General features: G+C 47.2%; 1 protein-coding gene across 16 annotated transcripts in view; it reads left to right on the top strand.

Annotated features, from left to right (window-relative positions):
* The window catches only part of CHD6 (chromodomain helicase DNA binding protein 6), a 213,768-nt gene that overhangs the window by 13,785 nt on the left and 172,501 nt on the right, over positions 1–27,482 (top strand). For 5 of the 16 annotated variants that reach the window (XR_007768567.1, XM_050918575.1, XM_050918559.1 and 2 more), the window contains exons 2-5: positions 5,508–5,619; positions 8,468–8,556; positions 17,797–17,878; positions 21,723–21,776. The exons of 5 other annotated variants lie outside the window; for them this stretch is intronic. Coding sequence is in view for 5 of the 11 variants with exons in the window: in XM_050918575.1 (XP_050774532.1) it covers positions 5,592–5,619; positions 8,468–8,556; positions 17,797–17,878; positions 21,723–21,776 (253 nt within the window). In the remaining 6 variants the exon portion in view is untranslated. The remainder of the gene's footprint in view (positions 1–5,507; positions 5,620–8,467; positions 8,557–17,796; positions 17,879–21,722; positions 21,777–27,482) is intronic. 6 more of the 16 variants (XM_050918568.1, XM_050918570.1, XM_050918563.1 and 3 more) reach the window with 4 other exon arrangements.

Below are 27,482 nucleotides of genomic sequence, written 5' to 3' on the forward strand. Positions count from 1 at the left end.
TGGGGTGCAGCTCAGGGCTGGGGCAGAGGGTTGGGGTGTGGGGGGGAGGAGGGCTGTAGCTAGAAGTGAAAGCTCTCGGGTGGGGCCAGGGATGAGAGGTTCAGGGTGCAGGAGCGAGCTCAGGGCTGGGGCAGAGGGTTGGGATGCGGGCTCTGGGGTGGGTCTGGGGGTGAGGGGTGTGAGGTGCAGGCTGCACCAGAGCTGTGGTGGAGAGAGAGGACTCCCCACCCACCCCTCAGCCCCCTCTTAGCGCAGCAGCTCATGGTGCCTCTCCCCGGCCGTGGCAAATCTGGCAGGGTCGGGGCAGGGGCTTCCCTCTCCTGTCTGCCTTGTGGCTGCGCAACTTACAGGGAACTTAGCTTGGAAGGGCTCTTCCTTCTCCATGTCTGCAGCACCTGCCCCCTGCTGGTATTGGGAGGCCTCTGGGCTCTCTGGGACACAAGCCCCAGGTGTTCAAAGCAGCTGATTGGGGTGTGGATTCCCAGGACAATGAGGAGAAGGTGGAAAATAGGGTCCAGGCTTGTCTTTGGCTGTCTTATCCTGGCAGGTGAGCTGGTCATTCTCTAGCTCCCTATCTGAGGAGCTCCAGTTTCACTTCCACCATCTCCTAGCACATTTCACAGCCCTGCTGCCTTCATGGAGGTCCTGTGTGGTCCTATAAATGCTGTGCCAGGCCATGTGTTAATGGCATGGTCACAGAAGTGGGTGTTCCCAAGATGTTCTGCCCTCCCACTGCATGCAGGAAGTTTCTATCTTTGCAAGAGTCAGCTTCAGTTTAAAAAAAAATAAAAATAAAAGTAGAAAACGAGATGCTGAAATCACCCATATCCAGGAATGTGGACTTACTGTCTGCAGAGGGTGCATGCGTTTCTCTTCTGCTCCCCCAAGGAAAGCTCTGCAAGGTTCATCCTGAGTGCAGCTGTGGCCTTCCCTCCCACTTATAGGCAGTGTGGATTGGGGGGCAGCAGCCTGTAACCAGGGCCGGCTCCAGGCACCAATGGAGGAAGCACATGCCTGGGGTGGCATTCCATTCATTCTCGGGGCAGCACAGTCTGAGCACATTTTTGCTTGGGACGGCAAAAATAGTAGAGCCGTCCCTGCCTATAACCCTGCAGATCTGAGATGTCTCCGTCAATGGCCTGTCTCTGAGCACTGCCCTCTGTCTGGGAGCAATGTGCACTATCAAGTGTTTTATCTAGCTCAGTGATTCTCAAACTTTCTGTATTGGTGGCCCCTTTCATGCAGCAAGAATCCCCCCTCCTTTAAAATTAAAAATAGGGGGAGGAGTAATTTAATTTAATTTTAACAGGGGCTTGGGCCCGTCAACCGCATGCATGGCCAGGCTCCAGCCTGTCGGCCCCATGGGGCTGATAGCGTATGACCCTCTGAGGGGTCATGACCCCCGGTTTGAGAACCCCTGGCTCCTAGAGGACTTGCTCAGTGGAAAACTCAGGGTTTCAAAGAGAGTATGATGTGGGATTGATGGCTCCTCCCACCTTGCTGCAGAGGGCTGGGTGGGCTCCCAGAGAGGGAGGAGCAGATTTAACAGCCATTTTCCCCCACCCCTGTCACCAGTTACACATGCTTAGACTCCTCCCTGCCTGTTGTGCTGGAGGAAAGGCACACCTCCCCTGGGTGTTTTCTACCAACTTTTCATGGACTACCTTCAATGTAACATTGTTCAGAAACAGAGCATATCAGAATTTGTTGCTTAGAACATGAAGGGTTCACTCCGCTTGTCTACATGGTGACATAGACGAACTCCCACAATGGAATGCATTCATACTTAGGGAGGAGAGCAGTCAGAGAAAATGCTACATCTGTGCAACATGGCTGTGCTAATGCTGCAACAGAAAATGAATTTGTGGCGCCTCCTGACATTTGGGTGCTAGATTCCGTCTCTGGGACTTCATTTCATTGGTACCATCATGGAGAGATGTGGGTGCAGGCCCACCTGCTGTAACTCTGCGTTGGGAGAAGGTGGGCATTTTTATGAGCATGCACCGAATGGTGATTTCAGACAACCATAATTTCATGATCCTGTAGCTGCTGATTGTGAGAAGTCAGAGGGGAAGCAAAGAAACTGCCATACGCTAGGCAGTTCTCAGGTAGAAGGACTGAGATGGTGGCCTGTGGACTTCTGGGTCAAGCCTCCTCTGAGGTTCAGGGATGTCTGTCATCACTTGCTGCTGGAGCCTGCCTGCTGGCGTTCTTGCCACTGTGCCATCCAGGCCTGCTTGGAATAGGTGGCTCAAAGCTGCAGTGCCCCAGCTGCAGGGCAGGGGCTGCAGTTGGCTGTCTCTCACCTGCCAGCTCCCTTTTACTGTCAGCACAGCTGCTGGGCTGCATTGAGCTGCTTTTTCAGTTTTCTCTTGCTGCTGTTGAGGATTAAAATCCACACCGGATTAAACTGCCTGGCACCCACAAGCCATTGTCTGGAGCCTGATTCTTGGCCAGCTGATTTAAAAACACTAGAGTTAGGTTAGATTGAAGGAGAAACCTGTGACATACATGGCTGCTCCCCACCGCAAGGGCAGCTGAGTAGGAGATGCTGAGGATGGGCGAGGGAAGAGAGACGTAGCTGGCACTAAGCTAGGATACAGGCGGTGTGTGTGTTGCGGGGGCCAGTGTTACCATGGCCGAGGGCTCACTGTAACAGGAGAAGAGCAGTGATTCCTTCCAAAACCCTGCTGTCATTTCCACCTCAGTCTGGTGACTAGCAGTGGTGTCCATCCCTACCCTGGGAGATGCCATGAGGTCCCCTCAGCCTGGGAAGTGCAGCAACGCAGGGCCCAAGAGGTGAACAATGGGGGGATGAAGATTTTCAGGGCTTTTGCAGCACGTTTGCTTTCATTTGAGTAGCTTCTTATCCAAATAATAGAACTTTAATTTACAGCATGTCTAGAGATTAGCTTTCTTACCTGTTCCCAGGGTGAGGTACACTATCTATGTCCCTTCTCCAACTGTCAGATTATCCAGTAGGCTTGTTACTCATTGCTGCGTGCCTTATCGTGTGAAGACATAGGTCTAACCCCCCTCCTTGTTTGGTGGTTTTCCTTTCCCTTGAGCTGAGATGTCCTGCTCAGACTCCTGGCTCATTGCAGTGTTCACTGTGAGGTAAGGAGGGTTCCCAGGAAGGTTTGTGTTTTGTAAGGTGTCAAATGTCCTGTGTTCTACAGGGTTTGCAGTCACCAAATTGAGAGGGGAATGTGTGGTTATTTCTTGCCTATCTGTTGTGAATACTGTTTCTCATCTGCATTATGCCATGCTGCTGCTTCCTTTCCCAGCAGATGCTGGTCGAGAGCTGGGTCCCAGGGATGATGTCAGTGTTGCTGCGTGGATTGGCCAGCAGGGGACAGTGCATGGTGTAGCCAGGATCCTGTTTTTCTCAAACGACCTAGAATGCCAAGTCTGAATGCTCAGCCGCAGGCAGTGCTGTGAAGTATCTCCAGATTTAAGATCAGAATATTTTAGGAGATGACAACAACCCTGAAGCATTAAATGTCATTTCTCCATTTCTGTGCGCTTGCACAGCACTCTGAGGGAGCCTGGCCCAGGCTGTGCTCATGGAGCTCTGTGGGGCATTTGCTCCCCAGCAAAGGGATCCCTCTGCTTCTGAACTCGGACTCCTCCTTTGCCAGTCAATTGGGTTGCTCAGAACACATGCTGCAGTTCCCCACCCCCATCCCTGGTATAATATTGGCTGGGCCAGTGGACTTATTCCTACCAGGTTTCTGCTGGTGGCATTGATCCAGGAAGCAGAGAATACGCACTGTTAGAGCAGCTGCTGGGATGAAGAGGCCGACAATGAAAAGAAGAGTGCTCGGCTCACTGAGAAGCTAAAGTACAGGCCTACAGCTCCCAGGAATTGGGGATGTGCAGGGGACCTGGCTGCATTGGGAGTGTGTGTGTGGGGGGGGAGGGACATCTGCCCCCAAGAGGTTCTATCTCCACATCCTGCTCATTGGAGAGGGAAATTCTTCTGCTTTGACCTTGTAGTGAAGTTACAGGCTCTCAGCCCTCTGCCTAGCAATGCTGCCCCTTCCTTTCACTGAACCGCTGGATTATATTTCACTTGGAAAAATTGCACCCAAATAATCCCATCCCCTTCTCCACCCAAATTTAGGAATGAAGCAGGGTCTGGAGGAGGGGACTGCAGAGCTCTGGGATGGGAATTCAAGTCTTTGCTCCAGATTGACCATTTCCAGGGGGTATGGGCCTCCTTTGATTCCTCAGGCAGTGCAATGGGAATGCAGTGGGGCTACTTCTCTGCTGCACAAGGCTGGAGTTTTAGCGTGGATTTCCACAGTGAATGCACTGAGCAGCTGCAGATACATAAACAAATTCTGCTGCAGAAAGAAACTGTGGGGAGAGGCGGGTTCTGCTGCTGCCAGGGATGCATAAATGGACAGCCTGCAAACGGAATAACTCCTAATGGTGAACAGATGCCTCTGCCAGGTGCCTGGGAGGAGGGAGCCCCCATAATACAGCAGCCTGTAGAACAGCAAATATGCAGTAGTGCAGTGGTTCTCAGACTGGGGGTCGGGACCCCAAAATGGGTTGTGATCCTGTTTTGATAGGGTCACTGGGCTGGCTTAGACTTGTTGGGACCTGGGGCCAAAGCCCAAGCCCCACTGTCCAGCGCTGAAGCCCGAGCCAACTGCATGGGGCCAAAGCCTAATGGCTTCAGTCCTGGGCAGTGGGGCTCAGGTTACAGACCCCCTGCCTGGGGCTTCAGCCCTTGGGTTTCGGCTTTGCCCCTTCTCTTCCCCCTTCTTCTCCTGGGGCAGCAGGGCTCAGGCTTTGGCCCTTCCCACTTGGACAGCAGTGCTTGAGCAAGCTCAGTCCCACCTCCTGGGGTCATGTAGTAGTTTTTGTTGTCAGAAGGGGATAGTGGTGCAATGAAATTTGAGAAATCCTGCAGTGATGTAACGGCTGTGAGGGGCATTGCGTCCCCTTAAGGAGAGGCTTTGCTGGGCCCTGCTGCCCTCCTGGAGCAGCATGCTGATGTGCTGCATTGGTTAGATGGGGAGGGGTGAGGGAGGGAAATAGCCATCCATCTTAGCTGTGCCCCATTGCTATTTACAGACACTGAGCTATCTCCTCTAATGCATCTTCCTTAGCAGAGTCCCTCTCACCACTCAAACCACAGGAATGTAGTTTTTTTGAGTTCCTCCCACTGGATTGCGCCAGAGGTACCCTGGCTTCAAGCTCCAGTGGCTTTGCTTCCTGAGACGTGTCCAGCTGAGCAGCCCTGCCTGGGAACAAGAGCTGATAAGGTAGCAGGAACAAAACAGCCCAGGAGGCTGTGTGGGCCTTTCCTTTTGTTGTTCAGTGAATCAAAGAGGGTCTTGGAGAAGCCAAGCAGACTGACAAGGCAGGTAACCAGGGCCCATTGCATGTCCGCTAACACCTGGTCTGTGCCAGCAGCTCTTGCTGACAACCTTGCCAGGCATGTGTGTTAGGTACAGATGGCAGTTCTTTATCTATGTTGTATTTGTGCCTAGGGCCCAGCCCCATTGTGTTTGGTTGCAGTTAGCCTTTCTAACTGACATCTCTGACAGAACAGCTGCCATGGCGTGGAGCAGTCAATGGCAGTGGGAGCATCCCTCCCGATGGGTAGGTATTAGCGGTCTAGGAATCTCTCTGTTTCCCTACACATACACCATTCTCTCACATGAGATCCAGCATAAGGCTCTGCTGATCTCTTCTCCCCGCTCCCCACAAACTCTGACCTGTAGCTCCGGATGTCCCAGAGCTGGGCCCCACTGACGTTACTGATCCTTAGCTGCACTCTCTGCTATTCCTGCCCTGGACCCATCCTTGAAGCAGACCACAACTGAGATGCTTTGTCCCTCACCTGACTTCCAATTACACTTATCTCCTGTATTCACTTGCTTTGTATGGGTCCAGTCCCCTGTTGTCTCTTTAGATTGGGGTGAGGGTCCTGGCACGCTTTGGGGTGCTATACAATGGGCACTGAAGAGTCTGGTTGGATCAGGTTTCCCAGCCCATATAACGGGACGTCCTGAGGGCACCAGTCCTGTGTTCCTGGTCAGAGTGGAGATAAGAGGTGCTGTTTCTCTGCCATGGCCTAGTGTAACAGCTCTGGCAGTTTCTGGGATGCTGCTGGGATGGAGAGGGGCCCAGCAAAGACACCGATGTGAACATGTCCCTTGTGTAGAAGTCCTGAAACATTCATCCTGTGACCATCCACAACCAAGGTGGTGACAGCATAGGTCAGCCTGCACTCCATGTTTGTTTGTTCTCAGGGTTGGTGTTCTGGTTATGCACCACTGACAGCCCAGGTCCCGTGCTGTCTCACAATGGGCACGGTACTGAGCTTTGCTATGACTGGGGGAGATAGCACCACTGCCGCTGGGGTGGGGATGGCCGGAGCTATATGGGGTTTGGTTTGGTTTAAGATCTGCTATCTCTTCAACTGCCAGGGTTAGAAATGATGCCTGTTCACTTGGGGGGACCCACATACCTCACTAGGAGGGAAGAAGGGAAGGGATTAATGTCCTACAGGGAGGGCCAGGCTAGGAGCTGACCAGGCTGAAGAGCAGCAAGGTGAGTGATTAAACAGGAAGGGAGTGGTTTGGAGCTCTGGGGGAAGGGACTCTTTCCCTGCTCCCCCAGCCCAGGGAGCCTGCGGCAGAACCTGGCAGTGGCCTGAGGAGTATGCGCTGCTTGAAGAGGCTCCTATCTGAGGTTGATTTCTCCCTCCTGTGTATATGTGGACTGATCAGAGCCTGTGGGTACTCGATGCAGACTCAGCCCCTCAGTCCCTTGGGCTCCTGCTGTCTAGAAACAGGCCAGAGGCTTAAATTGTCCTTTGCAGCTCCTGGCCTGCATTCACAGGGGCCATAAGCACAATTACAGATGGTACACCGGGCAGAGCAGTATGCTTTCAGCATCCCAAGCGTCTTAGGCTAGTTGCAGCACACTACTCTGCCAGCCCACCTCCATTCTGACCTGCAGCTCCCTTGGCTGTTTCAGTGCTGGGTCTCTCCTGCGTGGACATTGCTCACAGTACTCTGTTGTGTGGAGGGTCTGTTGCTACAAAATAAACTCTTCATTTCACACAAGTAATCCAGGTATGAAATGAGACTTCACTCTTAAACTGCAGCTCTTTCTGGAGTGCGAGCCAAAAGACAGCTTGTTTCTTTCAAAATCAGTACCCTCATGACCTTTTTTTGTACAGTCCTTGTCCCTTCTTTGTCTGTCTATCTTGTCTGTGGAGTCTAACCCCCTCTTTGGGGTTTGAACTAGATCTGCTGAGTGTCTCTGAAGTGCTGTGCACATCTATGTTGCTATGCTTTTACAAAATCACTTATCTGGGGTGGAAGCTGCAGGAGGCACTTTGGAGGGGGAGGGGGTGCACAGTGTCATGACTCAGTGGGACTTTGGTTAACACCCTTTGTCGGGAAGAAATGCCATATGATCTTTAGTGGCACTCTGAAGCTGCTGTGGTGTTGCCAGCATTAGTGTATCAACTCTACTCCTGTGTCTGGACAGGGGAGGACCTCCTACCCGTCTAGCTGTGATGTCTTGGGAACATAGCAGTAGACAGACTGGCACAGACCCAGGTCCGTCTACCCCAGGGGTTCTCAAACTGGGGGTCAGGACCCCTTGGGGTCATGAGGTTATTACATGGGGGGTCATGAGCTGTCAGCCTCCATCCCAAACCCTGCTTTTCTTCCAGCATTAATAATGGTGTTAAATATATTTAAAAAAGTGTTTTTTAATCGATAAGGAGGAGTCGCACTCAGAGGCTTGCCTTGTTAAAGGGGTCATCAGTACAAAAGTTTGAGATACACTGGTCTAGCCAGTGTCCTGTGTCTGACAGTGGCCCAGTGCCAGATGCTGCAGAGGAAAGTGTAGGAATCCCACAATGAGAGATCTGTTCCATTTTAGGACTCACCCTGATCTCTGAGACAGAGATTGGCATACGCTTTGAAGTAAGGGCCCTCAGCCATGTCTGCAGAGCTACAGTTGGGGCTCTTCATTTTTCTTAGTCACTTGCATTGACCCATGGGGTTTGCTAGCTGTAGTTTCATTTCGCCAGACAATTTTTTTTTCCCCTTGAAAAAAACAAGCCAGCTGTATCTCCCAAAGAGCACAAAATGGCAGTGCGGGATCCTACATTAACTAATGAGGGTGCTCAGCTTAAGGCTTGAACCCATTCTGCCCCCCGCATGCTGAATAAGGAGCGTTCTTGGTCACATGCTATCAACTACTGCAGGCAGTAAGCTGTTTTAAAAAGCTTGTAGTCCTCATGGTGTGAATAAAACCCTTCCCGTTCTGAATGGAATGTAGCTGAGGCAGGCTCTCTACATGAGTCTACACGCAGCTCACCCCAGTACCTATGCTGCTGCTGCTCAGAGCTTGGCCAAGCAGCTGCAGAATAAAGACTTACTGGAGTCTTGTCAGTTATTACCGCCTGGTCTGTTTCACTCTGCAGCTGCTCCGGGAAGCTCTGAGAGACAGGCCATGGAGCTCTTCGCTGGGGACCAGGACTCCATTACTTCCAAAGCAGCCAGAAGGTTGAAGGTGGGTAGAGCAGTGAGAATGCACGCCCTTAGCACAATAGTTAGGGAAATGGAAGAGCGAAACAAATGCAAGAGATGATAGGTTACGGATTAAAAAGAGGGATTAACGAGAAAGTTGGCTGACGATGTTGCAGTTTAATACAGCACATAATAAAGTGGATGCAATTGTTTTATTCCAGGGGTGCTTATGCTTTTCCATATGAGGTTCCCCTATAAAAAAAAATAAATGCAAAAAAGACTAATTTATTGCAGCAGGAATGGGATTGGCCAGTATTGTGCGTGAACTGCTCTTGGTTTTGAGCTCCCTGCTTGGAATGTGCCAAGTGAGGTTCTCTCCACATTGATTTCCAGACCCAAACATAGCATGTAAGAGCTGTGTGTACAATATGCTTACATTTCTGCAAGACTGCATGTAGGGTAGGGTGACTAGATGTCCCGATTTTATAGGGACAGTCCCCACTTTTGGGGTCTCTTTCATATATAGGGTCCTATTATCTCCCCCCCACACACACACACCCCATCTCGATTTTTCACATTAGCTATCTGGTCACCCTAGAGCAGGGTGCCTTCTCTAAATCTCTGGCTTTCCTCCGGTGATGCTGTGTGATTTCCCTTCAGGAAATGAAACCTGCTGTTTGAGCAGAGACTGAGACTAAAACTTTCCTTCTAGACACTGTTCTGTGTCCAGTGCTATAGAGTCCACTGGTGCACCTGCTCCTGGTTATAGCATCTGGGTCAGAAAGCCTTTAAAGGGACAGCAGTGAAAATATGTAGTTGGGAGATGGCCAGGGGCAACTTGCCAGGCGTGCGAGATTCATAGATTCTAAGGCCAGAAGAAAGAATAGTGTAGAAAGAATAGTAAATATGGCAGGCGACCAGATTGGCTTAACAGTAAAATCCTTGCTGATCTTAAAACACAAAAAGACGCATACAAGAAGTGGAAGATTGGACAAATGACCAGGGAGGAGTATAAAAATATTTCTCAGCCATGCAGGAGTGAAATCAGGAAGGTCAAATAACACTTGGAGTTGCATCTAGCAAGGGATGTTAAGAGTAATAAGAAGGGTTTCTTCAGGTATGTTAGCAACAAGAAGATCAAGGAAAGTATGGGCCCCTTACTGAATGGGGGAGGCAACGTAGTGACAGAGGGTGTGGAAAAAGCTATGTACTCAATGCTTTTTCTGCCTCTGTCTTCACGAACAAGGTCAGTTCCAGACTACTGCACTGGGCATCACAGTATGGGGAGGAGGTGACCAGCCCTCTGTGGAGAAAGAAGTGGTGCAGGACTATTTAGAAAAGCTGGATGGGCACAAGTCCGTGGGGCTGGATGCACTGCATTCGAGGGTGCTAAAGGAGTTGGTGGATGTGATTGCAGAGCCATTGGCCATTATCTTTGAAAACTCGTGATCGGGGGAGGTCCTGGATTACTGGAAAAAGGCTAAGGTAGTGTCCATCTTTAAGAAAAGGGAAGGAGGAGGATCTGGGAACTACAGGCCAGTCAGCCTCACCTCAGTCCCTGGAAAAATCATGGAGCAGGTCCTCGAGAAATCAGTTCGGAAGCACTTTAGAGGAGAGGAAAGTGATCAGGAACAGTCAGCATGGATTCACCAAGGGCAAGTCATGCCTTATTAACCTAATTGCCTTCTATGACGAGATAACTGGCTCTGTGGGTGAGGGAAAAGCAGTAGATGTGTTGTTCCTTGACTTCAGCAAAACTTTTGATATGGTCTCCCACAGTATTCTTGCCAGCAAGTTAAAGACGTATGGGCTGTATGAATGGACTATAAGGTGGATAGAAAGCTGGCTAGATCATTGGGCGCAACAGGTAGTGATCAATGGCTCCATGTCTAGTTGGCAGCTGGTATCAAGTGGAATGCCCCAAGGCTTGGTCCTGGGGCCGTTTTTGTTCAATATCTTCATTAATGATCTGGAGGATGGCATGGATTGCATCCTCAGCAAGTCTGCAGATGACACTAAACTGGGAGGTGTGGTAGATACGCTGGAAGGTAGGGATAGGATACAGAGGGACCTTGACAAATTAGGGGATTGGACCAAAAGAAATCTGATGAGGTTCAACAAGGACAAGTGCGAGTCCTGCACTTAAGATGGAAGAATCCCATGCATTGCTACAGACTAGGGACCAAGTGGCTAGGCAGTAGTTTCTGCAGAAAAGGACCTAGGGGTTACAGTGGATGAGAAGCTGGATATGAGTCAACAGTGTGCCCTTGTTGCCAAGAAGGCTAGCTGCATTTTGGGCTGTATAAGTAGGAGTCTTGCCAGCAGATCGAGGAACGTGATCATTCCCCTCTATTCGGCATTGGTAAGGCCTCATTTGGAGTACTACGTCCAGTTTTGGGCCCCACAGCATAAGAAGGATGCGGAAAAATTGGAAAGAGTCCAGAGGGAATAAAAAATGATTAGGGGGCTGGAGCACATAACTTATGAGAAGAGGCTGAAGGAAGTGGAGGTTAATTAGTCTGTAGAAGAGAAGAAGGAGGGGGGATTTGATAGCTGCTTTCAACTACCTGAAAGGGGGTTCCAAAGAGGATGGATCTAGATTGTTCTCAATGGTAGCAGATGATAGAACATGGAGTAATTGTCTCAAGTTGCAGTGCAGGTTGGATATTAGGAAAAACTTTTTTCCTAGGAGGGTGGTGAAGCACTGGAATGGGTTACTTAGGGAGGTGATGCAATTCTTAGAGGTTTTTAAGGTCAAGCTTGACAAAGCCCTGGCTGGGATGATTTAGTTGGGGATTGGTCCTGCTTAGAGCAGGGAGTTGGACTAGATGACCTCCTGAGGTCTCTTCCAACCTTCATATTCTAAGAACATAAGAATGACCATACTGGGTCATACCAATGGTCCCTCTAGCCAGTATCCTGTCTTCTGGCAGTGGCCAGTTCCAGATGCTTCAGAGGGAATGAATAGAACAGGGCAGTTTCTCGAGTGATTTGTCCCATGTTGTCCAGTCCCAGTTTCTGGCTGTCTGAAGTTTAGGGACACCCAGAGCATGGGGTTGTGTGCCCGACCATCTTGGTTAGTAACCATTGATGAACCTATCCTCTGTGAACGTACCTAATTTTTTTTTTAACGCAGTTTTACTTCTGGCCTGCATAACATCTCATGGCAGTGAGGTCCACAGGTTGACAGTGTTGTGTGACAAAGTGTTTCCTTATATTTTAAATGTGCTGCCTGTTAATTTCATTGGATAACCTGTGGTTCTTGTGTTATATGAAGGGGTAAATAACACTTTTTTTTTTTTTTTTATGCCACACCATTCTTAATTTTATAGAACTCTATCATACCCCACCTTAGTTGTCTCTCTTCTAAACTGAACAGTCCCAGTCTTTTTAATCAGCAGCTCTCAACCAAGGGCTCAGGGTCCCCTTGTAGGCTGCAAGCAGATTTCAGGGGATCCACCAAAATAAACCAGAGAGCAGGGCCAGTGTTAGACTTGCAGAAAGCTGAAGCCCAAGCCCTGCTGCCTGGAGCTGAAGCCAAAGCAACTTAGCTTCGTGCGGCCCCAGGCAGTTGCCTGCTTGTTGTCCTCTAATGCTGGCTCTGGCTTTTAATGTACTGGATATGCTGAAAAATAGTTGTTGTGGCACAGGTAGGCTGTGGAACTTTTATAGCATATTGGGGTGAGGGGGCCTCAGAAAGAGAGGTTGGAAAAACCTGTTTTTAATCTCTCCTCATATGGAAGCTGTTCCCTATCCCTAATCATTTTTGTTGCTATTCTCTGTACACTTTGCAATTCTAATTGATATATTATCTTTGAGTTGGGGTGACCAAAACTGCATGCAGTATTTAAGGTGGGCGTACCATGGCATTATATTTACTGTCTTATCTATCCCTTTCCTAATGGTTCCTAACATTCCGTTAGCTTTTTTTTGACAGCTGCTGCATATTGAGCAGATGTTTTCAGAGAACTGTCTGCCAAGATCAACTAATCTAGACCCCATCATTTTGTATGTATAGTTGGAATAACATTTGCCAGTGTGCATTGCTTGGCACTTACCAACATTTGAATTTTATCTGCCATTTTATTGCTCAGTCACCCAGTTTTGTGAGATCCCTTTGTAATTCTTTGTAGTCAGCTTTTGACTTACTTATCTTCAGTCATTTAGTATTATCTGCAAATTTTCCCACCTCACTCTTCACCCCCTTTTCCGGATCATTTATGAATAAGCACAGATCCCAGTACAAATCTTTGAGGGATTTTGCTATTTACCTTTTTCCATTGTGAAAACCGACCATTTAATCCTGTTCTTTGTTTCTTATCTGTTAATCAGTTATTGATCTATGAGAGAATTTTTCCTCTTATTCTGTGACTGCTTATTTTGGTTGAGCGCTTTTGGTGAAGGACTTTGTCAAAGGCTTTTTGAAAGTCCAAGTCCACTCACTCGTGTCCACATGCTTGTTGACAGACTCAAAGAAATCCAATAGATTGGTGAGGCATGAATTCCCTTTACAAAAGCTGTGTTGCCTTTTTTTCCTCAACAGATCACGTTCTGTTCTGTTCTTATAGTTTCAATCAGTTTGCTTGGTACTACAGTTAGGTTTACCAGGCTCTAATTGCCAGAATCGCCTCAGGAGCTTTTTAAAAAAATTAGTGTCACATTAATTATCCTCAAATTGCAGGCTGATTTTAGCCATAGGTTTAAATAATACAGTTAGCAGTTCTGCAATTTTGTATTTGAGTTTCTTAAAAACTCTTGGATGAATTCCATGTGGTCCTGGTGACTTACTACTGTTTAGTTTATCAGTTTGTTCCAAAACCTCCTCTATTGACACCTCAATCTGGGACTGGGGTGACTGAGTGTCCATTTTTGGACTGGAAAACCCAGTTGAACAGCGATCTTGATGCCTCTGACCGGACCGTTGACTGTCTAGTTTATGATGCCACACAGCGAGGCTGGCAGGCTCCCTGCTAGCCTCCATGCTGCACGGCTCCTGGGAAGCAGCTGGCATGTTGCCTTCCAGCTTCTACGCAGAGGGACCAGCAGAGGGCTCTGCATGTTGCCCCTGCCCCAAACGCCATCCCGCAGCTCCCATTGGCTGGGAACCGCATAGAAGCCAGAGGGAGGACATGCAGCTGCTTCTGGGAACTGTTTGAGGTAAGTGCCACCCAGAGCCTGAACACCTGCCCCCCTCCCAGGCCCCAACCCCTTGCCCCAGCCTGATCCGTCTCCCACCCTTTGTACCCCTCGATCCCAACCCAAAGCATCTTCCTTCACCCCAAACTTCTCATCCCTAGCCCCACCCCAGAGCCCACACTCCCAGCCGGAGCCCTTGCACCCTCAGTTCCAGCCCAGAGCCCCCTCCTGCACTCCGAACCCCTCAGCAACAGCCAGGAGCCCTCTCCTGCATCCTGAACCCCTCATTTCTGGCCCCACCTGGAACCTGCACCCTCAGCCCAGAGCCCGTACTTCTTTCCACACCCCAACACTCTGCCTCGGCCTGCTTTTCTTTTTCGGCCTGCCTGATTATACTTTTACACTTGACTTGCCAGAGTTTATGCTGTTTCCTATTTTTCTCAGTAGGATTTGACTTCCAGTTTTTAAAGGGATGCCTTTTTGCCTCTAACTACCTCTTTTCTTTTTTCTTTTTGCCATGATTGTGGCTTTCTTTTTGTCCTCTTAGTTTGAACCTCTGCTGTGGTGTGTTTAAAAAGTTTCCATGCAGCTTGCAGGCATTTCACTCGTGTGACTGTTCCTTTTAATTTTCATAGAATCATAGACTTTAAGGTCAGAAGGGACCATTATGATCATCTAGTCTGATCTCCTGCACAATGCAGGCCACAGAATCTCACCCATCCACTCCTGTATCAGATCTATGTCTGAGCCACTGAAGTCCTCAAAACATGGTTTAAAGACTTCAAGGTGCAGAGAACCTTCCAGGAAGTGACCCGTGCCCCACACTGCAGAGGAAGGCGAAAACCCACCAGGGCTTCTGCTGATCTGCCCTGGAGGAAAATTCCTTCCCGACCCCAAAAATGGCGATCAGGTAACCCTGAGCATATGGGCAAGACTCACCAGCCAGACACCCAGGAAAGAATTATCTGTAGTAACTCAGATCCTACCCCATCTAACATCCCATCGGGCATATTTACCGCTAGTAGTCAAAGACAAACTAATTGCCAAAATTACGCTATCCCATTATACCATCCCCTCCATAAACTTATCAAGCTTAGCCTTGAAGCCAGATTTGTCTTTTGCCCCCACTATCTCCTCTTGGAAGGCTGTTCCAGAACTTCACTCCTCTGATGGTTAGAAACCTTTTGTCTAATTTCAAGTCTAAACTTCCTGATAGCCAGTTTATATCCATTTGTTCTTGTATCCACATTGGTACTAAGCTTAAATAATTCCTCTCCCTCCCTGGTATTTATTCCTCTGATATATTTATAGAGAGCAATCAGATCTCCCCTCAGCCTTCTTTTGGTTAGGCTAAACAAGCCAAGCTCTTTGAGTCTCCTTTCATATGACAGGTTTTCCATTCCTCGGATCATCCTAGTAGCCCTTCTCTGAACCTGTTTCAGTTTGAATTCACTCTTCTTAAACATGGGAGACCAGAACTGCACACAGTATTCCAGATGAGGACTCACCAGTGCCTTGTCTAATGGTACTAACACCTCCTTATCTCTACTGGAAATACCTCGCCTGATGCATCCCAAGACCGCATTAACTTTTCTCAAAGCCATATATCACATTGTCGGCTCATAGTCATCCTGTGATCAACCAATACTCAGAGGTCCTTCTCCTCCTCTGTTACTGCCAACTGATGCCTCCCCAGCTTATAACAGTAGTTCTTGTTATTAATCCCTAAATGCATCACCTTGCACTTTTCACTATTAAATTTCATCCTATTACTATTACTCCAGTTTACAAGGTCATCCAGATCTTCCTGTATGATATCCCGGTCCTTTTTCTGTATTGGCACTACCTCCCAGCTTTGTGTCATCCGCAAACTTTATTAGCACATTCCCACTTTTTGTGCCAAGGTCAGTAATAAAAAGATTAAATAAGATTGGTCCCAAAACCGATCCCTGGGGAACTCCACTAGCAGCCTCCCTCCAGCCTGACAATTTACCTTTCAGTATGACCCATTGTCTCTCCTTTAACCAGTTCCTTATCCACCTTTCAATTTTCATACTGATCCCCATCTTTTCCAAATTAGCTAATAATTCCCCATGTGAAACTGTATCAAATGCTTACTGAAATTGAGATAAATTAGATCTACTGCATTTCCTTTTTCTAAAAAATGATACCTTCTCAAAGAAGGAGAGATCAAGTTGTTTTGGCACGATCTAACTTTTGTAAAACCATGTTGTATTTTGTCCCAATTACCATTGACCTCAATGTCCTTGCTTACTTCTTCCTTCAAATTTTTTTCCAAGACCTTGCATACTACAGATGTCAAACTGACAGGCCTGTAGTTGCCCGGATCACGTTTTTTTCCCTTTCTTAAAGATGGGAACAATGTTAGCAATTCTCCAGTCATACGGTACAACCCCTGAGTTTACAGATTCCTTAAAAATTCCTGCTACTGGGCTTGCAATTTCATGTGCCAGTTCCTTTAATATTCTTGGATGATTTAACTAGCTTCCTCATTTTTGTGTAGTTCTCCTTTTTGAAGTTAAATGCTACTCTGGTGAGCTTCTTTGATATTTTCCCACTTACAAGGATGTTAAATTTAACTGCATTATGGTTGCTCTTACCAAGCAGTTCATCTATAGTCACCTCTTGGAACAGAACCTGAGCTCCACTCTGGGCTAAATCAAGAAGTAGTCATTAATGGTGTCTAGAAATGTTATGCCTGCATCCCATCCTAGTCAACATTGGGGTATATAAATTATCCCCTTATTATTGAGTTTTCTCTAATCTTCCCCAGCATTTTACAGTCACTGTCACCATGCTGGTCTAGTGGTTGGTTACCAACTCTTTGCTTATTCAAGCATAAGGGACCATTTCATTCAGAATGGACCACTGTGATCATCTAGTATCAGAGGGATAGCTGTGTTAGTCTGGATCTGTAAAAGCAGCAAAGAGTCTGTCACGGAGTCACCGGGCGATGCTCCGGAACTGCTCCCCACCAAGCCAGTCAGGACTGTGGGGAACCTCCTCTCCCTTGGAGCAGACTTGTTCAGGGCAAGAAGCTCACACAGCTTCACTTCCTGGGTCTCTCCTTGGAGCATTTAGCATCCTCTGCCCCTCCGTGCGCTTCCCACAGCGAGTCCACCCCAGCGGGGTCCTGGGGAAGCCACCGGGTTCTGCACCCCCACTTTGCAGTCAGACGTGACTCTCAGCCAGCCAGTAAAACAGAGGTTTATTCGATGACAGGAACAGGGTCTAAAACAGAGCTTGTAGATGCAGCGAACCGGACCCCTCGGCTGGGTCCATTCTGGGGGGCAGTGAGCCAGACCCCCAGGTCTGCCCTCCACCCTTGACCCCAGCCAGCTCCAGACTAACAACCCCTCCCAGCCCCTCCTCTCTCCTCAGCCCCTTTCCTGGGCCAGGAGGTCACCTGATCCCTTTGTCTCCAACACCTTCAGTTGGCACCTTTGCAGAGGAGGGGCCCAGGCCATCAGTTGCTAGGAGACAGAGTGACAGGTATTTAGGTGCACTGGCCCTTTGCTCTGCCAGATACTTAAGAACTGCCATGGGGACACTGAGGCACCAACACAGTACTCAGAGAAAACATTAAGAACTTTCCCAGTTCGTCACAGAGTCCTGTGGCACATTATAGACTAACAGACTTATTGGAGCATGAGCTTTCGTGGGTGAATACACACTTCATCGGATGCATGTAGTGGAAATTTCCAGGGGCAGGTGTGTGTGTGTGTGTGTGTGTGTGTGTGTGTGTGTGTGTGTATGTATGTATATATAATATATATATATATGCAAGCAAGATGCAGGCTAGAGATAACGAGGTTAGTTCAATCAGGGAGGATGAGACCCTCTTCTAGCACTTGAGGTATGAAAACCAAGGGAGGAGAAACTGCTTTTTGTAGTTGGCAAGCCATTCACAGTCTTTGTTTAATCCTGAGCTGATGGTGTCAAATTTGCAGATGAACTGAAGCTCAGCAGTTTCTCTTTGAAGTCTGGTCCTGAAGTTTTTTTGCTGCAGGATGCCTACCTTTAAATCTGCTATTGTGTGTCCAGGGAGATTGAAGTGTTCTCGTACAGGTTTTTGTATATTGCCATTCCTAATATCTGATTTGTGTCCATTTATCCTTTTCCGTAGGGACTGTCCAGTTTGGCTGATGTACATAGCAGAGGGGCATTGCTGGCATATGATGGCGTATATTACGTTGGTGGACGTGCAGGTGAATGAACCGGTGATGGTGTGGTTGATCTGTTTAGGTCCTGTGATGGTGTCGCTGGTGTAGATATGTGGGCAGAGTTGGCATCGAGGTTTGTTGCATGGATTGGTTCCTGAGCTAGAGTTACTATGGTGCAGTGTGCAGTTAACTGGTGAGAATATGCTTCAGGTTGGCATGTTGTCTGTGGGCGAGGACTGGCCTGCCACCCAAGGCCTGTGAAAGTGTGGGATCATTGTCCAGGATGGGTTGTAAATCCCTGATGCTGCGTTGGAGGGGTTTTGTGATCATCTAGTCTGTTGATGTGCATTGTGATCATCTGATCTGCCGTCCTGCATACTACATGTCATAGAATTTCCCCACAACAATTGTAAGAGCAAATCTTTTAGAAAAACATCCAATCTTGATTTAAAAATCATCAGTGATGGAGAATCCACCACAACCCTTGCTAAATTGATCCAGGGATCAGTGAACTCTCACCATTACAAATTTATACCTTATTTCCAGTTTTAATTTGTCTAGCTTTAACTTCCAGCCATTGGATCATGTTAGACCTTTCTCTGCTAGATTGAAGATCCCGTTATTAAACATTTGTTTCCCATGTAGGTATTTGTAGGCTGTAATCAAATCATCCCTTAACCTTCTTTTTGTTTAGCTAAGTAAATTGAGCTCCTTGACTGTGTGACGTTAAGATGTGTTTTCTAATCCTTTAATCATTGTCTTGGCTCTTCTCTAAACCCTCTCCAATTTATCAACGTCAAGGGCTGGGCCCTATCTGTAGAGACTAAAATGTCTTGAATCTGCCCTCATGACTAACTTGGAGATGTATACTATGGAGAGCTCCCAGTGGAGGCCGCTCAGAATCAAATTTGGGACTGGCTGTGTCTCCAGATGAGAGCTGCACTGTGGGCCCATGAGCTGCACTTTGGTCACCTTTTTGTTTTAGGACGTTGTTGATGTATAAGTACTTATGCAGGGCAGAGACTGGGTGAGAGATCCCAGGCTGTTATTCCCAAGGGTCTCTAAAGCAGTGGGGCTTTCATTTATATGTAGGTGTGTTGTGCTGGTTTCCATTCCACTGTCATTACCTGGGAGACGGTTCCTTCTGTTGAGTATTTATTTTGGCAACTATCCAGGCTACTCAGAGGCCTAAGATGAGGTAGGAATTAGCTGTGTGGTGGTTGTCTTGCTGAGACTGCCAGTTGTAATGGAGATTTCTGTGATACCCTCTAGGAATTAAAATTGAGAATCTACCAGATTATTTGTTCTAGACAGCCATCAGGTGGGTATGACTTGAGTTGTGCTGGACTGGAGCTGGTGTGTCCCATCACCTCCTTAGCTGTCAAGCCTTCTTCAGGGGAGTGTAACCCTGGGTGATTTTCCACTGCTTTTTAATGACTGATATATCTCAAGCTGGTCACCTGTAGCAGTTGGGACAGGCTAAGACAGGGGTTCTCAAACTGGGAGTCACAAGGTTATTATATGGGGGGCCGCAACCCGTCAGCCTCCACCCTAAACCCCGCTTTGCCTCCAGCACTTATAATGGTGTTAAAGGTGTTTTAATTTATAAAGGGGAGGGGGTCACACTCAGAGGCTTGCCATGTGATAGGGGTCACCAGTGCAAAAGTTTGAGAACCACTGGTCCAAGTGCTGTTCCTCTTCCTACTTGTTTTTTAAATAATTTCATTATGAGTGGAGTTGGCACCATGGCACAACACTTCCCATTATAAACCCCTCTTTTCAGTTGTTATAACTAGGGCTGTCAAGCAATTAAAAAAATTAATCATGCGATTAATCGTGCTGTTAAACAATAATAGAATACCATTTATTAAATATTTTGGATGTTTTTTCTATATTTTGCAAATATATTTATTTTAATTACAACACAATACAAAATGTACAGTGCTCACTTTAGATTTTTTATTACAAATATTTGCATTGTAAAAAACCAAAATAGTATATTTCAGTTCCCCCATTAAAAATACTGTAGTGCAATCTCTTTATCATGAAAGTTGAACTTAATTGTACATTTGTGTGTACAGAAAAGTTGCATTGTTTTATTTTTTAATGCAAAGGTGTAGAACCTACATGTCTACTCAATTCTACTTCTTGTTCAGCCAATCGCTCAGACAAAAAAGTTTATTTACCTTTGCAGGAGATAATGCTGCCTGCTGCTTGTTTACAATGTCACCTGGAAGTGAGAACAGGCATTCACATGGCAGTGTTGTAGCTGGCATCGCAAGATATTTACTTGCCAGATGTGCTAACAATTCATATGTCCCTTCATGCTTCAACCACCATTCTGGAGGACATGCTTCCATGCTGATGACAGGTTCTACTTGATAATGATTCAAAACTGTGCGGACTGATGCATGTTCATTTTCATCATCTGAGTCAGATGCCACAGCAAAAAGTTTATTTTCTTTTTTGGTGGTTTGGGTTCTGTAGTTTCTGCCTCAGAGTGTTGCTCTTTTAAGACATCTGAAAGCATGCTCCACACCTTGACCCTCTCAGATTTTGGAAGGCACTTCAGATTCTTAAACGTTGGGTTGAGTGGTGTATCTATCCTTAAAAATCTCACATTGGTACCTTCTTTGCGTTTTGTCAGATCTGCGGTGAAAGTGTTCTTAAAACGAACAACATGTGCTGGGTCATCATCTGAGACTGCTATAACATGAAATATATGTCAGAATGCTGGTAAAAGAGCAGGAGGCATGCAATTCTCCCCCAAGGAGTTCAGTCACAAATTTAATTAACACTTTTTTAAATGAGCGTCATCAGCATGGAAGCATGTCCTGTGGAATGTTGGCTAAAGCATGAAGGGGCATATGAATGTTTAGCATATCTGACGTGTAAATACCTTGCAATGCCTGCTACCAAAGTGCCATGCGAGTGCCTGTTCTCACTTTCATGTGACATTATAAATAAGAAAGGGGCAGCATTATCTTCAATAAATGTAAACAAACTTTTGTCTGAGCGATTGGCTGAACAAGAAGTAGGACTGAATGGACTTGTAGTCTCTAAATTTGTACATTGTTTTGTTTTTGAGTGCAGTTACATAACAAAAAAAAATAAATCTACATTTGTAAGTTGCACTTTCACAATAAAAGCAGCAAAGAATCCTGTGGCACCTTATAGACCTAACAGACGTTTTGGCGCATGAGCTTTCATGGGTGAATTAATCGAGAGCCCTAATTATAAGTTTTCCTAGCTTTAATTGTTTTCGGCTAAAAATGTCCATGTTTGCTCTTCTTCAGACTGTTGATTTTGTTTTGGTTTTTGTAAAGGTACAAAAAAAATGGTTGTCATTTCTGAGACCAAGATTAGGGAAAAACACAATATGTGGCAGAGGTGTTATCCTGGGATCAGGGAGGTGCCTTTTGCTGTCCTTATGAAAATTCATCCAGATTTGTCCACGCTATAAGTCTCTGAAAATCAACATTCACAAATGCTCAATCAAGCTTTGAAAGAAGTTTGGTGTATTAAAATTTGCATGTTGTGTTCCCCTCAAGTAGCTGGTCCTCAAAAGGGTAACAGTCTACTACTGCTATCAGTTATTCTTTTAGCTTGATCAGTAGAGGGTTGTACTGTCGCTGTACAGGTCCTTGGTTCCCACTTGCTAATGAACTGTGTAGGAGGTCATTATGGTTCTACAGGACAATTTTTTTTTTCAATTTGCTTTTTAAAAAACTTAGGAAATAACATATGTTTAAAGCAATATTTAATGTTGCAAAGTCAAGCACTCAAAGGTTAGGAAATGTTCTTGCAGTCCTAATCCAGCCCTCCTCTGCATGTGTAGAACAGTACAGTCTTTCCTCACATAAACACCCCTGCCTCATTCTATCCACAGGATGGACAGTGAAAAAAGCAGAGGATTGCAAGAAAAGAAGGGGTATTCTTGTGGGTAAGGCACTGGACTTAGAACCCAGCTCTTGTGGGTTTATTTCTAGAACTGCTACAAGCTTTCAGTGTTGTTTGAAGGCAAGGCTGTTTCATAAAACACAGGCACAGAGGGGGCAGAGTTAAGGGTGCACGGGCAACTTTAAATCTGACTTTTCCTGGCTTCTGAGGGCTTGACTTTGCAACTTTCACATTCTTCTAAAAATCTTGTTAAGTGAGGGATAGCAGTGGAAATGATTGAAGCCAATCAGCACTGTAATACTTAGGTGTCCCTGAGTAGCTAAGGGAAGGACAGGGTGCTCAGTAGTGTCTGAGAATACATGCTCCTTGTCACTGGTTGGACACTGAAGAAATAAGGTTTCTAAATTGGCATTTAAATGTTGCCATAAAGCACATCAACAGCTTTATGAGCACAACTAATTTTGCAGCCTATAAAGTAGTTTTAAAGCTCTCATGAGGGTTTTAAAGGTGATCTGCAAAGATTTCATCAGAAATAAGCCAAGAACAAGGTTCTGTGTGGAAAGCTCAGGACAAGTAACAATGACTACTCGTGAGGGAATTCTGCACCTGAAAATGATATGCACAATATTTTAAAATTTTTCAAAATTTGGCACATTTTATTTTCATAATAACATAATATAATCATTCCAGTTTCAATTATTTTGAGTTTTTTCAAAATACTGGTCAGCAAGTATGTCTGTAACCATACAGACAACAAAAAAAATCAGGGAATGTGTTTTGACCAATAGATTCCTTACTAGGTATATTAATACAGATCTTTGAGTACTAATGCTTTTAAACTATAATACAGAAATGTATTTTTCGCACCCCTCAGAAGCAATGCAAAGGCTTCAGGGAGTCAGGGGTAACAGAGGAGCTGAGGGAGATGGAAATAATTGCTGGGAAGGAGTCGAGGGGTGAACCTGGGGGGTTGTTGTGTGTGGGTGGGAGAACTAGGAAACGGGTTTTTTTGGAGGAGGAGGTGGTGGTGGTGGTGGTGGTGGTGGTGGTAGAGAGTTGGGGAGCCTCCCTTATGCAGACTGTGGCTGACTCCTAGTCTCTCCCATTCAGCCAGGTCTAGCTGCCTCTGTCCCCTTGTGACCCTCCACCCCCCTGCCGCTGTGTGCCCCCCATCCCCATGTTTCCTTGCACCACCTCTCCCTCCTGTCCCATGTGGCCCTGCATCCTTGCTCCCATTCAGCCCTTGGCTCAGTGCTGTCACCTCACTAGCTCCTGTGCCCCCGCCCCAGTCTGTGCCCTCCTAGCCCTTCTGAACCCCAGCCTTGTGTGACCCACTCTGTCCATACTCCCATATATCCCGTCCCTCCTCACCTGGCCCCGTGGGCAAGGTGCTGTGAGGAAGGCAGCCTTTTCGACCTCTTTCTCTGTGGTGGCTGGCTGCTCTGGCCCATAAGCCCGCTGTTCTTTCTTCTGTCACCACCTGGTGAGAGAAGGGTATAATTGCAGATTCCCTTTGCTTCCCCCATTAGAATCGGGTGAGGGTGGGGAATTGAGTGCCCTGTAGTCTCTTTCCAGTTTGGTATGCCCAGCATGTAACTCTGTGCTTGACTGGAGCCTGAAAACCTCTGTGCTAGGGAGGGGTTGAACTTAAGAAAGCTAGGTTCAATTCAGGGCCAGGCCCATTGCCTCTTACTTCTAGGGGTGGCGGCTGGGGAGTTCGGGGGCAGTCAGTGTCCCTAGCTTGGTGTGAGCCTTGCATTGCAACCCTTTTTGGGAAGTTAAGTGGCCCAGAGGGGCTGTGAGGGTTGTCTCATCCAAGTTTTGGAGTTGAGGGCATGATTCTCAGGGCTTTGTAAGGGGTGAAAAGAATACATTTTGGGGAGCAAGGAAGATGTAGGTAGGGCTTGGTGTGCCTTTCTTGAGGTTGTAATAGCTTGCTGGAGACTGAGTCGGAGTGAGCGACTCTATTTCGTACTGCTCAATCTGAAGCTAGTCTTTGTATCTGGACACACATCGTTCCAGGAGTTGATGGACAAGTTTCTGTGGGGGAGACTTGAGCCTGCACTGGTGTTTAGTGTGCTGGAAGGCTGGTTGCTCTCTGATTCTGTCATGCCTTCCCAAAGTCTCTTCCCTTTCCTTGGGCCTTCTCTTCCCTGGCTTGGTGGATGAGTTGTAGTATGTTTTCTCTCCTAAGGCTGGCTGTGTTCTGCTTCGCTCACTCTCTCTCCTTCTGCTTTCTTGTTCATTGTACAGCCAGATCTGGGGAAAAGCAGCTCCTTATTGGCTGACTGGCATGAACTATTTGTGCCCATTCCCCAGAGTTTGCACTGCTTGCTGTCTGGCAGCCATGCTGGCACCAAGTGAGCATCTGATATTCATTGGAATCGCAGGTTGTTTCTCATCCTAGTGCAGTTCTTGGCCATGATTCTTGCTTGTTTTTCTCAGGGTGGGGTGGATGCAAGGACAGTACTATGCTATTTTCATACCCAGCCCTCTCTCTCTGGCTTCAGTCCTGCATTCATTAAACCCCCACCCCAGGCACCCCAGGAATGCTGAGTAGCTGCTGAAGCCATGCTGCACTGAGGCTACTGAAATAGCTCTGGAATCCAACTCAGTGCAGCATTCCATCTGGTTTTGCAGAGCAGTGGGTGGTTGGCACTGGAAAGTTATTTGAGCCATGTCCAGGGCCTGTCCTCAGCCATTGTGTCAAACTGGTTTGTTTAGTTTTTTTAAAGTGGGAAAAAAAAAGCTGAAAAAACTTTGATTTTTAAATGTGAATGTTGGGCATGGCCTGTGCACCAGGGTGGGGAGGATGGAGCCATAGGTGTGGAAATGCAAGAGCATGTTTTGTGGCATATGGATGTCTCCAGCAGTATTTTTTATCTTGAATTCATCTATGGCCAAGTCATGGTGTCTTCCCTGTGTGTGGAGAGCAGGGTCTGTGATGGGGTAGGAGGGAGGGACCTCATGTCTGTGGGAGAAAGCCCCAGTTCAATGTGTAACTTCAAAGAATTTCAAGGGCTTACAGTTTAAAAACATCTGCAGTGGGAAGTAAAGTCCTTTCTAAGTGTTAACTCTGTTATTCTGAGATAATTTGATTCTGTTAGGATTTTGTAAGCTCACATGCAGCTTTATGCCCTCTTGGGCAGCTCTCAATCAGTCCTGCTCCACTCTAGAAATTTTTCTGTTAGTCAGATTAAAAATAATTTGACCCCCCTGTGTAAGAACCTGTGAGCAAGTGTCTTTTCCAGCCTAGTCCAAAACTGAGTCCACATGCTGGGAAGAGTTATAAATAGGGCTCTAACAAATTCATGGCCATGAAAAACGCATCACAAACTGTGAAATCTGGTCTTTGGTCTTGTGTGCTTTTACTCTATACCATAGAGATTTCATGGGGGAGATCAGTGTTTCTTAAATTGGGGGTCCTGACCCAAATAGGAGTTGCAGGGAGTCATAAGGTTATTTTAGGGGTTCGCAGTGTTGCCACACATACTTTTGCACTGCCTTCAGAGCTGGGTGGCTGGAGAGCCTCAGCTGTTGGCCAGGTGCCCAGCTCTAAAGGCAACGCAGAAGTAAGGATGGTATGGTATTGCCACCCTTACTTCTGTGCTGCTGCCTTCAGAGCTGGGCGACCGGAGAATGGTGGCTGCTGACTGAGGGCCCAGCTCTGCAGGCAGCAGTAAGGGTGGCAGTACCATACCATGCCATCCTTGCTTCTACACTGCTGCTGGCAGCAGCGCTGCTTTCAGAGCTGGGCTTCTAGCCAGCAGCCACCACTCTCCAGCTGCCCAGCTCTGAAGGCAGCACTGTCGCCAGCAGCAGCACAGAAATAAGAGTAGCAGTGCCACAACCCCCGTACAGTAACTCTGTTACCCTCCCAGAACTCCTTTTTGGGTCAAGACCTCTACAGTTACAACATCGTGAAATTTCAGATTTAAATAGCTGAAATCATGAAATTTACGTTTTTAAAAATCTGATGACCATGAAATTGACCAAAATGGACATGAATTTGGTAGGTCCCTAGTTATAAACTCACCTCCTTTCTGGAGTCTGGCTTTATTGGCCATAAGAGGACATCAGCTGAGCTGTTCTGCTCTGCTGTTCTCCCACACTCAGGGCTGCGCTGCCCACACCCCAGATCTTTTTCTCTCTGGAGAGCTGCTTTCACCTCCCTAGTAGCTAGCTGCTTTGCAAGCTGTGTGCACCAATGACTCGGCAGAACCCACTGCATTCTTTCCCAGCGCCTGCTGCAAGGTGGGGTGTTGCTTTGTGTCAGGCAGACTCGGTTTGTCAGCATCAAAACTTCACCTGTGAGCATGAAGCAAGCTGCTGTACTTGTCCTCTCTAATCTTATGCCACAGCAAACTCTTCTTGTTTGTGGGGACTTGCTTGATGAATAGCAATGGGGCTTGTTCTGGCTGGAGTCATTCCACTGGCCTGTGAGAGGTCAGACTATTTTAGCCTTAACTGACTGCAATGCTAGTGAAAGGCATTAGGCTGGCAGACCTGTCCTCTGCCCCATGCCTCTGGCAGGTACAGAACGACTGCTGGGAGAGCTGAGCCAGGCCCTTGGTGTGCATGGGGGTTGACATGCTGGCCAGCTCTGGACAAATGGACAGTTATTGCCTGCTCTGGTGGTGGCTTCTGGGCTGAGGTACCCTCACTGCTTTTTGAAAGCCCACTGCATAGTGCCTAGGGCACTGGCTTCCTGTGGTGGCTGGTCTGGGACCAATGACAGGGCCCCAGAGTAGCAGCAGCAGCACTCCATGCCTCTTCTCCCCATCCTAGGGTGTATGTGTGTGTGTATGGGGCAGGGGGAGAGAGGTGGCAGGAGAAAGACCTGGGTCCCTCAAAATAAACAGAAAAAGCAGTACCCTGGTGTGCTGGGGTGAAGCGCTCCATGTGGGGCCCCCAGCTGCTGTTGATAACACAGCAGTTCTGCATGCTGGGATCCAATGTGGTGCATATGGCGTTCCCTTGGCACCCAGGGCAGACCCTCACACCCTTCTGTAACTGCATCCATCTCCAGTGCTGTGAGGTTTCTGCAGGGTGCCACCCTTCCTTGGTGAGACGCATGTGTTAAGCGGCCCTTTCACAATCCTTGGGAGGAATAACTGCTGCCTCCAGAGGACATGTACACTGCAAGAAAAAGACCTACCACAGCAAGTCTTAGAGCCTAGGTCAGCTGTGTGACACTACCCAGGGTACAGTCTGGACTGATGAACAGCTGTGCCCCCTCAGTTCTCCACCCTGGGGTACCTTTTGTACTGCTTTGCTGTGGGAGCTTACCACTCCTGATCGTCCCCACAAAGCCTCCAGCAGGTAAGTTACTCCCAGCTATAGTATGAGTGCTATAGCTAGCCACTCTTGAATTACACTGCAAAGCAACACCAGCAAATTTCCAGTCCCAGACTTCCCCCAGAAATGTATGTCTTGTACTCTCCTGCTTACTTCTGGACAATACAAGCTCATATAAAGTCTGTCATTTTATTAATAGAAAATGATTTGCACAAATCCTGTTATCCCAAATGGAGTTTCCCAAACCCTTCAGTGCAAATACACTAGTTTAGAGAAAACAACAGAAGAAATTCATTAACTACTAAAGATAGATTTTAATTGATTATCCATAATGAGGCATGAAAGTCAGAATTGGTTATAAGAAAATAAAAGTAAAACCCAAATAATATCTAACTTAAGCTAAATGAATTCAAAGCAGAGGTATGTCTTGCCCCATATTACAGCAGTCTTG

Source organism: Gopherus flavomarginatus, chromosome 11 (genome assembly GCF_025201925.1).
Source record: "Gopherus flavomarginatus isolate rGopFla2 chromosome 11, rGopFla2.mat.asm, whole genome shotgun sequence".
NCBI lineage: Eukaryota > Metazoa > Chordata > Testudines > Testudinidae > Gopherus > Gopherus flavomarginatus.